Source organism: Pyrgilauda ruficollis, unplaced genomic scaffold (assembly GCF_017590135.1).
Source record: "Pyrgilauda ruficollis isolate IOZ18807 unplaced genomic scaffold, ASM1759013v1 scaffold37, whole genome shotgun sequence".
NCBI lineage: Eukaryota > Metazoa > Chordata > Aves > Passeriformes > Passeridae > Pyrgilauda > Pyrgilauda ruficollis.
The window spans coordinates 6,431,850-6,448,014 of record NW_024525156.1 but is presented as its reverse complement, the minus strand read 5'-3'; the positions used below and the strand labels follow the sequence as shown (position 1 = coordinate 6,448,014).

At 36.8% G+C, this 16,165-nt stretch overlaps 1 protein-coding gene across 1 annotated transcript in view; it reads left to right on the top strand.

The window, feature by feature from the left end:
• Positions 1–16,165, top strand: part of CTNND2 (catenin delta 2) — a 522,107-nt gene that overhangs the window by 383,730 nt on the left and 122,212 nt on the right. The window contains exon 11 of the mRNA XM_041475907.1: positions 8,143–8,326. Coding sequence (XP_041331841.1) covers positions 8,143–8,326 — 184 coding nt within the window. The remainder of the gene's footprint in view (positions 1–8,142; positions 8,327–16,165) is intronic.

The following is a 16,165-nucleotide window of genomic DNA, read 5'->3' as shown; positions in this document are numbered from 1 at the left end:
ACTCCACCAAGGTAGTAAAAACCCTGTGGCAGGATTAGTGGGCTGCATGGCAACTCTGTTTTTCCACCCCAGTCAACAGTTATTTTAAGGTTTTACAGACAGTCTCCAAAAATCGCTATTACATCATCGTAATTTTCATAAAATACTTAAATCTTGTATTTTGTACTGTTTGTACTTTTCCAGACTAATAGGCTGTCCTTTCATAGTCAGTGGATGTGCTATGGCCAGGCATTGCTGTGTGTTGTACTTTACAGTATGATTCTACAGTGTGGCAGCGTTTAAATTTTAGATTTTAACATCACCTACAGAAAATACTGCCGTCATTTCCGCAAATGTGGAAGTGATTTTCAAACAAATTCAGAGCAGGAATTAATTGGCATTTTATAAAATTTTCATGTGAACCCAGTGTGGAACCACTCACCAAAATGCCAAATCTTTGTAGTCATTTTCCTTGCAAAACAGGAAGGTAAAAGGTTCTACAGCTTACACTCATATGATGTTGGGAAACTGATTTCCAGCCGATAGGCTGTGACATCTTCAAGAAATTCAAGAGTCATTCAAAACACATCCTATTTATAGTTCATATGTACCAGCAAATCTAGAAGTAATTTAATAAATTGTGTAATTTTTCTTCCGAAATGATGCTGTCTTATCAAATAACACTTAGGCAAACAATGTTGACAGTTCAACTGGATCATTTTATACCATATCTATTACACTTTTACTGTCTAATTATAAAACAATCTTTGCCCCCTTTCTCAATATGCTCTCACTATTTTGGCTCTGAAAATGGGAAAACCCACTGATGGAATCTGTTGTCTTCATGAAGAGTTATTCTCAACTTTTTCTGAATCATCAGATTAACTTCTTCACCCCCTGGTGCTCCCAGTTAAATAAGAAGATGTGTTAAAATAGATACTTTCTCAAATCTTACGCCCTGCTTTCTTAGCAACAGGCTGGGGTACTGATTTATCGTGCAAGGTGTTAAATCCAAAGGATTTTTAGAGGTAGAAGGGAATGTACTGTTACACAGCAATATAAAACCTTTCCAGGCTTGCAGTGCCTGTTTCCCTGGAGGTGAATGTGGCAGAGGAGAACAAGTCACTGGGTGCTGAGGTCTCTGCTGGGCACAGTGCAATGCTCCTGGTGGGGGAGTCCCTCTCCTCTCTCTTAGGGGTCTGCTTGGGGGTGGCTTAATCTGTTTGTTTTCTCATCACAGCCTGCTTCCTTCTCCCTATTTCCCAGGCAAATTCACATTCACTTGTCCTGCATCTACCACCCTCAGTACCAACACAAAACCCAAGGTGGTTCCTTGTTGCTCTCCTTTTCTCTCTAAGTGGGAAGTAACTGTTTTTTTCTTGTACAGTGAGATGTATCTTCTATAGAAAATCCATTCAAGATTTTCCCATGTTTCAATTCATGGAGCAGTGAAACTGATTTCATAATTTGCTTGTTAATATACTACATAAATAATTTTCTTTTTTTCTTTTTTTATTTCAGTCAAATTTTAAGTTTAAGAGGATATGTCAAACAGGGTGATCTGGAGTGATAAACAGAGGGCATCTGTTGCAGCATATGGCTTGACATAAGAGCTGCATTGAACTTTTTCAGCAAGTAGTAATTCTTTGGAAAAAGTCAGCTGGACATACAGTTTTGATGGGCCTGCCTGAATGATGGAGTATTAAAATGCTTGCAGTTTAAAACCACTTTGTAGTTTAAAATGTTTGAGATTTGCCACACCAAGTACTTAAATTTTATTTTGAAAATTTTTTTTTTTGTTTAGAAAAAGATTGGAATATTTTCCTTTTCATTTACAAAATGAAAGTTTGAGGTTATGGTGAAACATGTTCATTCTGTGGTCAAATTACGGTTTTCACTATGCCCAGTAATTTTTTTTTTTTTAAATTTTGTTGTTTGTAAGTTCAAAGGCCAACGTCCCTTCTCTCCCAAATGTTATTTACATTTAATGTTATTTACAGTGCTCTCTTTTTCTTAGGCAACAATTTGGTTAGTAAACATTTCCTTCTTTTTTCTTTTTTAGCAACTATACACCAAGCCTTTCATTTTGCACATAGATGCAATTTTGTAGATAGGACTAACTTTCTAACTGTTTGTATTTAGAAATGAGTTTTGTATTTAGAGATGTAACTTAATGTTCAGCTTTAGTTATAACATTTTTATTCTCTGTATTAGGGTCTGTTATCAAACATAAGTTTTGATTTTGGGTGCTAATACAGATGTAAGCACTGAAAAACATCTTGCCATTCATATATATCCATCCTTGTTAGATTCCCATGTTTTCTAATAAAGTACTTAATTTGGAATGGCATTGCCATTAGTCATGTGTTAGGATTAAACTTTTTTTGAAGGCAGTTGATATATTTCTTCTGTGTTTCTGTCACTTAGAATGAATTGGTTTTGGTTTGGCTTCAGTGTTTAATAGGACTCATTGAATTTCATCAGCCAGGAAAGGAAGTTAAGCAGGAACCACTGATCATTCCACAGTAACCTTGGTCAACTCCTCTAGTATTTCCTCTGCTGTTTAACATGAAGGCTAATAACTCTCTAACATCCTTGGCTGACACGTCTTCCCTTCCACAGTTACATGTTAATTTTCAGTGTACAGCAGAAAAAGAGGAGCAAACTTAAGTCAAAATTCAGTCCCATTAGAGACATACAATACTGCAATAGCATTTGGGTAGAACTTGGTCTTAATCAATACTAAAATTGGCTCTTCCTATTTGTTTTAATAAAATCCAAGATGTAATTTGTGGATGAAAAGAGCAGCAATTGAGGGGAAAAAAGGGCTAGTTTTTCAGAGAAATTATTTACGCTTTTTATACTCTGTAGTCTTGTATTTTTATTTAGTCAAGATCAGCTGTCTTTTTTGTAATAAAACAAAAAATCAGCACGCCATAATAATCCTTCTCCTCTGTGGAAGCTTTTCCCTTGTAAAGCTATGAGTGGATGCAAAGGCAGAAAAATTATTGCTGCAACTTTGCTTAGCATTCCGTAAGCTCCTGCCTGCTCATGGCTTTTACTGAAACTTCCAATATTTCTCAATGTGGACTTTTCCTACGTCAGCTTATACACAGAGAGCAAACCACCTCTGTGCATGTCAACCAGTGAATTACAGCAAGGTATGCATAGGTACTCATTCACAAACCAGATAAATATTTCAAGAAAATTGGTGAAGGTTCCTCATCTGTTTTGCCAATTTTTAACTTACTTTCACAGTGTGCTTTTAAGGAGATTCCTTCTGAGCTGTGTGTTGTTCAGGTGCCAGAACTTTTCAAATCAGCCACTTTTTCTTTCCTCCAGAAAGCCTGTTACTGAGCCAGTTTCTCACGGTTGAGCTGGTTGTGAAGTCTTACTGCGCTTTGTATTAAGAAATGTTGTGGTTGATATTCAGCATCTCTGCAGCAGAACTGCTGTAATCTATCGAGAGCCCACATCTGCTGCCAAGGAGCAGATCCAGCTCTGCAGAGCGGCCTTGCAATTACAGCACGGTCTCCAAGCAGCAGCCAGCAAATGACTTTTCTAGCACTTGGGAGCTTGGGGTAAAAGTTTTTTTTCCTAAGGATTCCAGCAAAAGATCCCTTGTGCTTGGCTTCTGTTCAGGGTATTTAGCACTCAGATTTCAATCTTAATTGTCATGTTCATAAGGGGAACTCCCAGTAGTATTTCTGTGCCTTCAGCATATAAAGAAAAATGCCTGCCAATGCTTTGGTCTCTATTTGTGGGATGCAGTCTCTCTGCACTATCAGAGGGGTTTCTGCATCACTCCATGACCAAACTATTAAATTACCATGGAAAAGGAGAACCTGGATGTATTAGAATACTTTCACATTATTATTTTTACAGAGACTATGAAAAAAGCAATATTTTAATATAATTGAAAGTTGACTTAAACATCCCTTATTGAGAAGAATCAAAGTCTCTTTTCTCCAAACAGTATTTGTTTACTTACAATCTTTTTACCATATAGTTTATTTTTAAAAACATAGTGGAAGGGGCAATGCTTTTTGGAAAAGATTACTTTTCCAGTTTAATGGTTTCCATTTATATTTGCAGTCTAAGTTGTTGTGAGAGGTTTGTTTTTTATATATAAGTCATAATTTGAGGTCACATTAAATCATGAGCTAAATAGTTATTTAGACTTCCCTGGTTTTGCATATGTTCTCTTGCTATGATGGTATTTTTTGCATAGATGTATGTGATCTCTATTTTCTTAGCTTTGAATGGCATAAGGATAGCATGTGGCTTATCAGGTCTTGAGTTATGTTTGACTATAGGTACACATATACCAGTTCTAACTAAAACACCAGCACAAAAATGCAGTGAAGTCTTTAATCAGCACGAGTTTGAGCTCCAGCCTGATTCAGAGATTATGGGGTTTTCACTCTTGACTGCTCCAATAAATTGAGCAGCCCATTGACCATAGTAGCTGTATGATCTCTGATAAACTGCTCCAGAAGATGCAACTTGATGATGGAAGATCTCCAGAATAAGCATTTCTGTAGTCTTCTCTAAGAATCCTTCATGTGATGTCTGCTAGACTGATACTCAGACCCAAAATTCATCTTCTAACTGGAATCAACTGAATATTTTCAATACCAGTTTCTCCTCAGTTTTAAAATTAAAATGTGATTGCAAGGTCACATGTATTTCACTGTATTTACATTTTTTATGTGTAAGAGTGAAAAACCTCAACCTGCAAAAAGAATTGTTCAGTCTGGTGTAGCTCTTTTTGTCTTTCTACAGTCTTCCAATATAACCAAAAAGTGATCTGAAAATGGGGACACAAAATGCTTAATCTGAATGCCTCACGGCTTTAAAAGCAAGAAGAAGATAAGATATGAATGAAAGTGATTAAGAGACTTTCAGCACTGATTAGTTCTTTATTTCATACCTCTCACAAGAGTCAGTCTACAGATGGTAAACGGTTGAGTTGCACTGTTGGGTTGTTGGGTGGATCCCACTGTTTGTCATTGGTCAGTGGTGAGTCCAGTCCTTTACCTTCCTGTGAGCAGCAGTGAGATAACTCCATCATTTGAAAGCAAATTCTCCAGGGGTCAGTCAAGGCACCTCTGAGGCTATTGCAGAGTCGCTTCTTGTGCTTAGCTTACCTTCCTGTGAGCAGCAGTGAGATGACAAAGCAAATTCTCCAGGGCTCAGTCAAGGCACCTCTGAGGCTATTGCAGAGTCGCTTCTTGTGCTTAGAAACCCAGTTCAGGCAGGGCTTTCAGAGTATTCTGAAAGCTTCTTGCAGTAGCCCTAAAGGGCATGTCATGAATACACACTTGGAAAATAATGTTCAGAATCGTGTGGTGAAAAGGTGGCTCTGTAATGGAAGGTGTGTCAGGTGAAGGATTTATTTTACTGTCATTCTCCCTTGCAAAGTCAAGGCAATGGATCATCTTCTCAGACCCCACATAAATCTAGCTCCAGGTTATCCTCAGCAAAAATAGTGAGAAGTGAATTGCTAGTGCCCTTTCATAACTGCAAAATCTTAATTAAGAAGGTTACAAGGAGGCGTCTAGAATGCCAGCATCAGCATGTAGCAGACCACACTGCTTGTGAGAGTAAATTTTAACATGTCAGTAGAAAATTTTTGTTTCATGTGGTTGGTAGTATTCAGTCTCACAATTAGATAAAACGCATTGTTCTGGGGTGGAAGAGGATTATCTCACTCTTTAAAACTGTGAGGAGTAAAAACTTGGAAGAAGGCATCAGGCTTACTGGGCAATGCTTCTGCCTTGCCTTAAATTTTGCTCGCTTCTGCCTTGACTTAAAATGATTTTAGGAGAAAGTGTAATAGCCATTTTAGCCTGGTGATTCCATCATCCTCTTACTCTGAAGGTTTCATTTTCCAGTTAGAGAAATCAGAGAGAAAGAGAGCTTAAAGAATATTTCCTAGGCTCAAATATTGCTGAATACCATGATGTTTATGTGAGTTTATTTTAAATTAGCAAGAAGCTGAAGTGAACAGAAAATAGTTTTGACATACATGTTCTTAAGCATTTTGCTAGATGGGGCTCTTATGTTTGCTTCTTTTGTATTCTTTTATGCTTTTCCAGTTCATAACTACTTCTTGAAACCCAAAGTATTGTTTTGTTGCCATCAAAACACTCTTCTGCTTCAGTTTTGAAGTAGGACTTCACAAAGTTACAGTGCATTGTCTTGTATAAGAACTAAATTGAACCTTAAAGATTTGCATTCTGATTCTCTGTTTTTATACCATGCACATCATTTACATCTGTCTAGATAAATGTAAAAGAAAAAAGGCAACCATATTGTTGTTTTTTACTGACAAGATGCTAGGTATTTCAAGAATACTGGATGTGCCATTAAAGCTTTCCAAGAGCAAGAACACATAGAAAAGCAAGTATAGTATAAATACCCTTATGAAGGTCTTTATTCCTTTAAATATGGAATTCCTTTTCATAAAGACATTCAGAACAGAATTCAAACAAAGACTCTTTTCCCTTTAAAGTAGCAATCCTTAATGAAAAAATGAGCATTATTAAAATGAACAGTTTTCTTATTTCTGGGGTTTTTTATCTGTAGCTAAAGTTGGTCTGCCTCATGCAGATCATGTTAATGGGGTTTTTTTACTAGTATACTGATCAAAATTTTATTAAACTGTGCAACTACCTTTGCAGACAGTCACGTATAAAATAATTGAAACATGAAATGGAGTAACTGAAACAGTCTCCCCATAGAGGTAATTAATTTTAAAGGGAAATCCAAAAATGTAAGTTGATTCCTGTTAATTACACTGCTCTAGTAAAGCACAGAATGCTAAGGAAAATCTTGAGCAAGTAGTGTTCTTGCTGCTTGTATTTATAAATAAATGAGTCTGTGTTCCTAAGGCCTTCCTTCAGAATTTTCCTCCCACAACACTGACTTGGATTTTTTGTAGTGTTTGTATTTGAAACCTATATGCAATGATGATGATGATGATGGTAGTAATTCTTCTCTTTTGGTTGAAAACTTTGATAGATGTAAAATCAAAACCCAATTTTGCCACTCCAGGTCAGATGTGAGGCCAGGCTACTGTCCTTTGGGAAGGAGAGTAGGGAGGAGGAGGATTGGATTCTTCAGAAGAGGATGCATGTTGGCAAGGGGAGGTGCATGATGAGGCAGGCTTCCTCTTCCAGCTACTCCTGGGAGGGTGCCGAGCTAAAATAAAGATCACTGGTTCTTCAGAACAGCAAATTGTCCTTCCCCCAGCAATAAGAGCTGCCCAGCAGCAGCAGGCGCTTGGCACAGCTCAAAAGTCACACGTGCTTTTCCAGCAAATACACAAAAATGTAAATAGGGGAATGGAAAGCAGTGTGTCTTTTGCTCTTAACAATTTTTTGCCTGCCTTCTATGTGGCAGAATTGCAGTGACCTTGAGCTTTGCAGATGTGCTTAGAAAACTTTGGCTCTTGATTTATCTTCTTTTTCTTTGGCCCATTATGAGTTGCAATGGAAGAGATCTTGGTTTTCTTAAACTCAGAATTTTTTAAACTAAAAATTACAGTATTCTCTAACTTTGTGTAGCTAAATATTTACAAAATATGATATTACTTGCTGAAAGTACTACTGTATCAGATTGTGGAGGAAGTATTTTTGCTTGTAATACCAACAAGCCTAGACAGTTACTTCCATTACAGTGGAGATCACAGGGCTGAGGTTTTGTTCTCTCAATGTATATCTGTCAACAGTGAAAATTCTAGTGTAAATCAGAACCTGTTTTCTGCTACTGGTTTTTATTCATTTTACTTGGAAGGAAGATATCTGAAGACCAAGTCCTAAAAGATTCCTTGTAATACTCCTTCATTCCATGTGTGCTTCACAGCCTGTGTGCACCTAGATCATAACCAGCTGCTCAGATTTTAGGCAGAACACTTAGAAATTTCCAGTGCTGCTGTGAATGCATGTTTGGCATTTAAAGCTGTATTCCCACTGCAGAAGTTTGCAGGTGTCATTCAGCCCCATCTACAGTGTAGTCTGTTTTATTTTCTGACAGAAACAGCTAAATTAAACACAATAATGCTGTGAAATATATTGGTTTGTATTGGGTTTTTTAAAGAAAAACTATTCAAACTTTTTTTGGAGAAGTGTTAATTATTAGTCATTTTACTTTTTGTAGGAGTTCTCTGGAATCTATCCTCCTGTGATGCACTGAAAATGCCAATCATCCAGGATGCCCTTGCAGTGTTGACCAATGCAGTGATCATCCCTCACTCTGGATGGGAAAACTCTCCACTCCAGGATGATCATAAAATACAGCTCCATTCATCACAGGTGCTGCGCAATGCCACTGGGTGCCTAAGGTGAGTACTTCAAAACCTTTGCTTTAGCTTAATCATGTTGTTTTTGTTTGAATTGGTATTCCTTATTCTTAGTTACCTATAAACAATTGATTGGTCCATCAAGAGAGATGATGACTTTCAGTGATGTAAACCTAAAGTTGGAAATTAATTTGAATGCAAGCTTCAAGTCATTTAAACGCAATCTTTAGAAGGGCTGTTGGGGGTTTTCTGTTTTTCTTTTCTTAGCTGTTTTCATCCAAGCTTGTATATTACATATATTTTCTTTCTTGTAGATTTGTGTTGTTTCCCCATTTGCTAAAATAAAGTCAGTATGTTCTCACTATTACATCAAATTTAATCAGTACAAAAAATAATGAAGATATTCACAAAAAGTAACATGTCTTAAAGATTCCAGATGCCATTGCTGGAGTTATGATAAATATATTAATGCTCTGGCAAGATGAGAATTTCAATAAGAGACCAATCAATTTAACATTTTTTAACCAAAAGACTTAAGTAAATCCTTAACAAATATGCTAACTATTTGTGTTTGTGTTTCTATGCCAAACTTGTATATGCAATGCAAAGGTGCATTTATATAAATATGTGAAATTTGATCTGTCCATTCCTAAAAGTCACTGTAGATGTGAAAATGAAAGTAGAACGAGTAAGAACAGTTTCAGTTCTGACAAAATCTTACTAAGGTTAGAGTCATAGCAATTTCTGAATTCCAATGCATATAATTTTTGTGAAATGTTTTAAGATAATAGGCAGGTTCTTTTTAAGTGTAGGGTTTTTTTTTCTCCAGGTATATTGGAGAAAATAATCTGTAATCTATCTCAGCGATATGAAAATAGATTAGTTAATATTTTTATATACATCACTAGAAAATAACATAATGAATAGTAGGTGTTTGGAAGGCAATCTGTGTTGTATGCTGCATCCAAAGAAGACATATATTAAAGAGCTAAATAAAAAAGTGATAGGAGGCAAAGTAGAATAGCAATATTTTTTATGTATCTGTAGCAAGCAGTTTTTGTCTTTGTGCTCTTTCATCAAATGAAATGTCTCTCTTTCCAAAGTTATATTTGCAAAGTTTAAGGGAAAAAGCAATAAATGTTATTGACAGTTTATGTGCAATCAGAAGAGAATGAAAGATCGAAGATAACTTCCATATTGCAAATATGGAATTTAATACAGTATTGCAGTATTGGACTCTAACCCAGGTGTGATTATGTGAATACCAGCTATCTTGGGGTATGTGGCTGAAGCCAGGTGATTGTGCCTGAGTTGTTTTGACTTTTTTGAAAAGAGTTTATAATATAATTGTGTTGCATTGCATTCAAATCACTGCCAAAAAAAAGTTGCCATAATCGCTAGGAGGTGACAGAAGGTGTTACATGCAGACCTTTACTACATTAAAAGTCTCACATTTCCAGTATTTCATGTGTCTCAGTTAAAGAGCTGCCTCTGAAAGAAACTTCTGGTAAAAATTTGGGGCTTCTCAGTGTCCCCTCTCCCAGTCAGCATATCCAGTGTTGATCTCCCCTCACCGTAAGCTCCATCTTCCTGTTAATTTTTCTCAACTGCTTCTCAGGGACCACTGCTCATCCCAGATGCTGCAAACTTCAGTTTTTCCTACCTATTAGTTGATGGATTCATTGCACACTGGTCTTGAAATATTTTTTCTTTCTTTTTTTTCCTTGTGAGTGTGTGTGCACGCCCATTTGCAAACTGATGTGAGCTTACTGTAGCCTGCACTCTGGGTCAGCCTGAGGACTGGGGCCACGTGAGAAGGGTACGTTGCCTGATGGAATACACACTGCTTTGCAGCAAGGCTTACTACCAAGCGCTTGATGGGATGCTGGCATAGCAGAATGGCTTCTGGTCAGCTCGTGCAAAATAAGCTCATATCTGCCTGCAAAAGACTGTGCAAATTATAACTCCTGAATCCTTCCCAGGTAGCTGTAGCAGCAGCTCAAACTGCTGTCCTGAGCAGCTTGGTCTTCCTTTTAAGCCCTTCAGTCATAGTACAGCTTTTTAATATCTTTCTGATATCAAACCCTCACTATTTCCCAAATGCATCTTTCTATCCTCTCTAGTGGCTTCAGATATTTTTTGGCCTCCATCCATCTTCTTTAGATAGTTCCATCCCACTGAGTCTGTGTGGATGCTCTTTGGCAGAGCAAGAACATTTGGAAAGGGTTGAAACTTACTTCTACTTCACACTAGTGGTAACTTCTCTTGCTTACTTTTCCCCACTGTTGAAAATATCTCTCTCTATGCAAAATGTCAAATCTGAGGTTGTGCAAGAGACAAAAGTGGAAGCTCACCCCGAGAAGGTAACTGGTTTCTTCTGTTGAATTTGTGTAATATCCTGGGACTGTAGACTGGAGGTAACAGCAGGTGTCAGAATGAAAAGATTAGAAAATTATGTGAAGATGGTTGGAGTGAAATATCCTTGCTCTGTTCAAGTGAAATATCCACCGCCCTCAATAAACTCAGCTTTCACTATTTCCATTTGGGTCTAGTTATAAGACCTGTATTTCTATTTCAAGATCTCAGTGGACAAGGGAGGTAAATCAAGAAGATCTAACGAGGTTGCTGGCTGAGGTTGTGCTATGCTTATCTGCTAAATGGAAAGTCCATTGGCATCTTCCATGGGAGAATTTCTTCTAAGACTCTGATTTGGTTATCCTCTGCTGTTTTCTGTTTTTGCTAGAGCACATTTTGAGGGGATGCAGTTAAAATTCACTTGCATTGGGATTACCAGTGACAGTGCTCAGTATCAGAGGAAGTGTAGTGGTGTTCAGGATACTTGACAAATTCTGAATATCTAATGTTGGCAGATTTTAGAGACTTCAGGTTGTGTTACATAGGTTTAATGCTAACAAATATGCCAGGAGGATTTGGGTTTGAGGGTTTTTTCAGTCTTCTGTGACTTTGGTTGTCTGGTGTATTCACTGCTGAAAATGTTAAATAATATCTGAGAGGTGATGTAATATAATCCATATACAACGCTAGTAAGTAGTTTACAATGACCATTACACAGGAGTAGTCAGATCTTTGTTTTGTGTTTTTGTCACAACAGTATATGAATTATTATTCTTTCTGCTGATCTTTGTTTATTCCTTCATTTCATGATGAAAATTTCTTATGATTTTTCAGTTAAAAAGTTGGTTATTACCTACAATTTTTGGTACTCATGCTTACTCATTATCTTTCCTAACCACATTCTTATGCCTGTAACTCCAGTCACCCATTAATGCAGCTGAAATCACATAAAAAGCAGCAGCAATATCAGACCTTCTTCTCCTGTAATTTTCTCTTTTCCTTAAAGATGTTATTTACAAAATGCACTTTGCATACTTTTTTGATTTGAAAAAAGAATGTATATTAATACAATATTGTACAAATTAACTTGGAAAAAAAATTAATAGCTGTAACACTGAAATTGTTTGGGTAATTCAAAGATCTAAATACAGAATTATGGCTATCACTTGCAAATTTAATCTAAATATTCAGCTTTCATAAATTGTCAGACCTCAGTGTGACATGTTGGAATAATCACCCAATTTAGTTGCCTCCCCACTGAGATACTAGTACCTTACCTCATTAAGCTCTGGTAAAGTTAGACTTCTTTTTTTCCTTTTGTATTTTAGCTGTAACTCTTTTACTTGTATTAGGGAACTACTATATCTTTGAATTATAATTTCTGATTCACTTAAACAAATTAGGGATAATCAGGTGAAAACTTAATTTGTAATCCCAGTTGTTAGTGGGAGGGGGTTTGCAATCCCCAGTCTGAAATTTAAAAAACAGCAGGAGAGACATTCAATAATGTTGTCTTGACCTGAAACATCAAGGTTACTTACTACAAAACTATAAATCCCTGTCCAGAGATTTATTTGAAAAAAAATTGTAGACAAAAAATTTTCAAAAATGTTTGCCTCATGTACAATCTGGAACCTTGTTTTTCTATTCATTTAAAATGAATATAAGTTAAATGAATACAATCTAAGAGCTTTAAAGAATTTTAAGACTTTACTGGTTTAAAATTCTAATGTGGGTTTAGACACAGAACTGTTAAAATATTTTTCTTTACACATTAATCTGTTAGAAATTGTATGGGAGTATTATTCAAGAAGTTATTTATTTAGAAAGCTCCATATCTTTTCAAGTTTAATACTTCATACTTTTTACTTGTAAAACCTTTATCAAACTACCTTACTATTTTCAATTCTTTTTCAACTGAATAAATATGTAACAAGCTCTCAAAGTAGAAGACTAAAGGGGAAAAATGCTTCTAAAACATGACTTGCATAACTGACCCAGTAGTATTTTCTGGATAGATCAGCTTTTGGAAGGAACAAATTGCGTTGTTAAAACAATTTTTGTTAGCTGTGAAACGTGAATATCAAATGTTTTGAACTGGTTTGCAGGTGAGTGATGTATCTCAGAGAGGTTTACATCCAATGCATTTGTCTCACTATCTTATATCTTCCCCAGTTCTCTTCTAAACATCCAGAGTCTATTTACTCCTGTCCTTAGGAACTTTTGTACTCTGTTTTCCATAGAACATTCTGCTGCATACTGACAAAATAAGACACGGGAACAGCATCAAATAAATGACTCAGACTGTATTATTTGTCATCTGTTCAGTTTCTAGCGAAATATACATGTACACACGTGTATGTGAAACATGTTGGAGACTAAACTGATTCATGTGTGTATGTGCATAGGTGTAGGTGTGTTTGTGTTGTATACATTCAGATATAGAAAGGATGATTATGGAAGCCATGACACCTTTCTGGCTGGTGTAAGCTCTGAATATCTGCTGTTGAGTATAAATGCAGCTGGCTCCTTACAGCAGGACCAGGACCATTGTTGCTGATTTTGTGATTCTCCTCCTGTTAACAGAGCAGTCATGTTTTGTCCATCTGTCTTGATGCTGTGGTGGATATAGAGATTTTGGACTTAGCAACCCATCTCAGGTCTTTCCATGCTTTTCTTGAACCCAGGAGCTCTTCTCAGGCTCTGACCATGCGTTGTTGTCCATCAGAAAGCCCACGTTTTCTGTCAGAAAGAAACCTGTCAGAATGCAAAGTGAGGACAAAACTCAAATGAATTGTGTATTTCCATAGACAGCCTCCTCAAGGGAGGGACTTCAGGATTCAAGTTACTACAAGCAGTTCCCACAAGCCAAAATGGGAAAAAGCACAGGAAATATAAAAGTTAGTCTGCAGGCAAATGTGTATTTCACGTTTTCAAGAATCTAAATTCCAGCATAGAAAAGAGTCACAAGCCAATTGAGAGCCCGCAAAAATTGCATCTCAGTTAAGCCTAAAGTTTTGAAGGTGAATTTCTGCAAGATATTAAAGAGATTGTTCCTTCCTGAATGTTGCAATTGTTCAGAAATGTAGCTGAAATAAAAGTCTAATGTTAAGACTCAGGGGGAGAGAGAGATTTTAGTAGGAATAGATCAGTGTCCTCTGATTACTGCTGTAACATTTTTATTCAGAAGATACTCAAGGGAAAAGTACCAACAGAATTAAATGTGTAGTTGTGTCAGATATTTAAGCACCCCACTTTTTCTTCACAGTGTAGTTATTCCTAATTTGCATATTCATGAACTAATTTATGAGGTTTATACAAGGTCATACTGTATTAATTATAGCAGTGGCATTCAGATAGCACTCTCAAGTGTAGTGTTTTTAATGCTTCTTCAGCATTCCTGGTAAAAGCATTATTTCAACATATCACATTGATGCTTCAAAATCTGTGTAGCTCTGGAAGTTTATTCTGGGCTCAAGCTAATGAAAATCTTAAACAGAAACTTTGATTTTAAACTGATATTATGGAATGCCCCTTGTATTCTTTTTTGGTCTGAAAAATAATACAACATAATTCCAGCCACTTTTTACTTTTCTGTACTTAAAAACATAGAAGTTTTGGTGGCACACCTCCTTCCTGCATCATTTTATCTGATAAAAGACATGCTGGACTGCTCTGCAAAAATCTCCCTTCAAACACAGAACAAACTCCCAATGAATTGATTTTGCACAGAGTTAGCCAAAACGTCATCTGTCAACATACATCTTCAAAATACTATAGAAGTGCTTCCTGGGCAAACAAGGTAACTCACTCATGGGTCTTCAGTGGGGCTTCATGTTTGGATGCCAAATGGAAATACTGGACCTATGTGTTGAGAATTCAGGACCTAGCTGAAATTTAGTTCCTGTTCTTCAATTGACATGTTTTATTCTCTTTAACATGAATGTATGTGGATTATTTCAGGAAAAAAGTCCACAGCTTGACTGGGTGTCACACAATTAGAAGTATTTACTTATTGCTATGGCAGGAGTGTTTTCTTCCTGTATTTAAGTAATTTACTGTTTCTGGAAATTATAGACTTACATGTGAAAAGAATTAATATGTTTTTGCATCTTATGATATTCTTAGGCTCAGCAACAGTGACAAAATTATAAAGTGTTGCTTCTAAGGCTGAATGGCTTATGATGTACCCTAGCCTTAAATGTGGGGAGTGTTGAATATCTCAAGTATATTTTGAAGGACTGACTGTTTTTCCAGATTTTGATGATTTTCATTCCTTTCAGGTTGAATGCCTACTGTTAAGTAGTGCCTAATGTGAAAATTAAATGTCCATTCTTATTTGCATAGTTAGGCAGTGTTAATTTGCATTCCTTCTGCCAGTGGTTTAAGCCTTGTGGATGTGAATGCTTTGAAGAAAATAAATAGTTTCTTTTGTGAAATGGCTTCAACTTTATTGTTTGGGGTTTTTGTCATTTCAGAAGTTTCTATTTATTCAGTAACAACTGTTAGCTTCGCAGACACTGTAATAAAGTATGATTTCAGTCTTAGTGTCCTGCTGGACCTGACTCTTCAGCACAGCTGTTGATAACAGGTCTCCTCACTGGCCAGCTGCAGAGCTGAGTATCACAGTGCCACAGATGTTTTCTTTTAGGGAAGAGCCCCCTAAGCCTGTGGGGTACCACATGTGTTTCAGAGCTCATCTGTGCAGTCGCTGTGTGGGAAGATAAAGAGATGGAGCCAATTTTTTTCTTGACTGTCTGGGCCCATTGCAAAGAATAACCGCAAGCGTCACTGGGAATCAAGGTGTACCTCTGTTGTGGCTTTGCTGACCATGAAAAATTCTAAATAGTCCTTTTGAATGAGTGCTTTAAAAAACTCACATAGTCTGGCTCCACAGAAAATACTATTTGTCTCAGCATGAGAGAAAAGCTGATTGTGACAATTCTGTGGCACCACTCATGGTCACGGTGATTGATGATAGAGGATGATGTTTTATTTACCCAAGAAAGATGAGAAACACAGTCATTCAGAGTTTGTATGCCCACTCAATTTCACAGAGGTAATAAAATAACACTCAGTAAGTTTGGGTTCTTTGGTGCTCATCATGTGGTTTCCATATTGACTAGATTTTCTCTTCCTAAAACTATTTGCATTACTAGGCAATATGAAAAAGGAACATGTGAAAACACATGGCTCCAAATAGTGAAGGAAAGCAGGGTGTACTTCTGCAACTTTCCCTCTTTGTGTCTTGATAAATGGCTTCAAATCTGAAGAAACTTTGCCTAGGAATGGAGGATCATTTGGTCTCTGCTCAGTCTGAGGATTTGCAGTAGAGAGATGTATTTAAAGTACGCTGAGCTTGCTTCAGCCTTCTGGATAAGCCAGCCGACATCACAGAGTAAACATTTTATCACCTCCTTTCAGAATGTTGTGGGCATGTGAACTGTTGGGCTTCAGGAACAGGAGTAATTAATGCCAGAAACTCAGAAGTTGAGGCAGTGCTCAAATCTTTTCCTGAGAGATGCT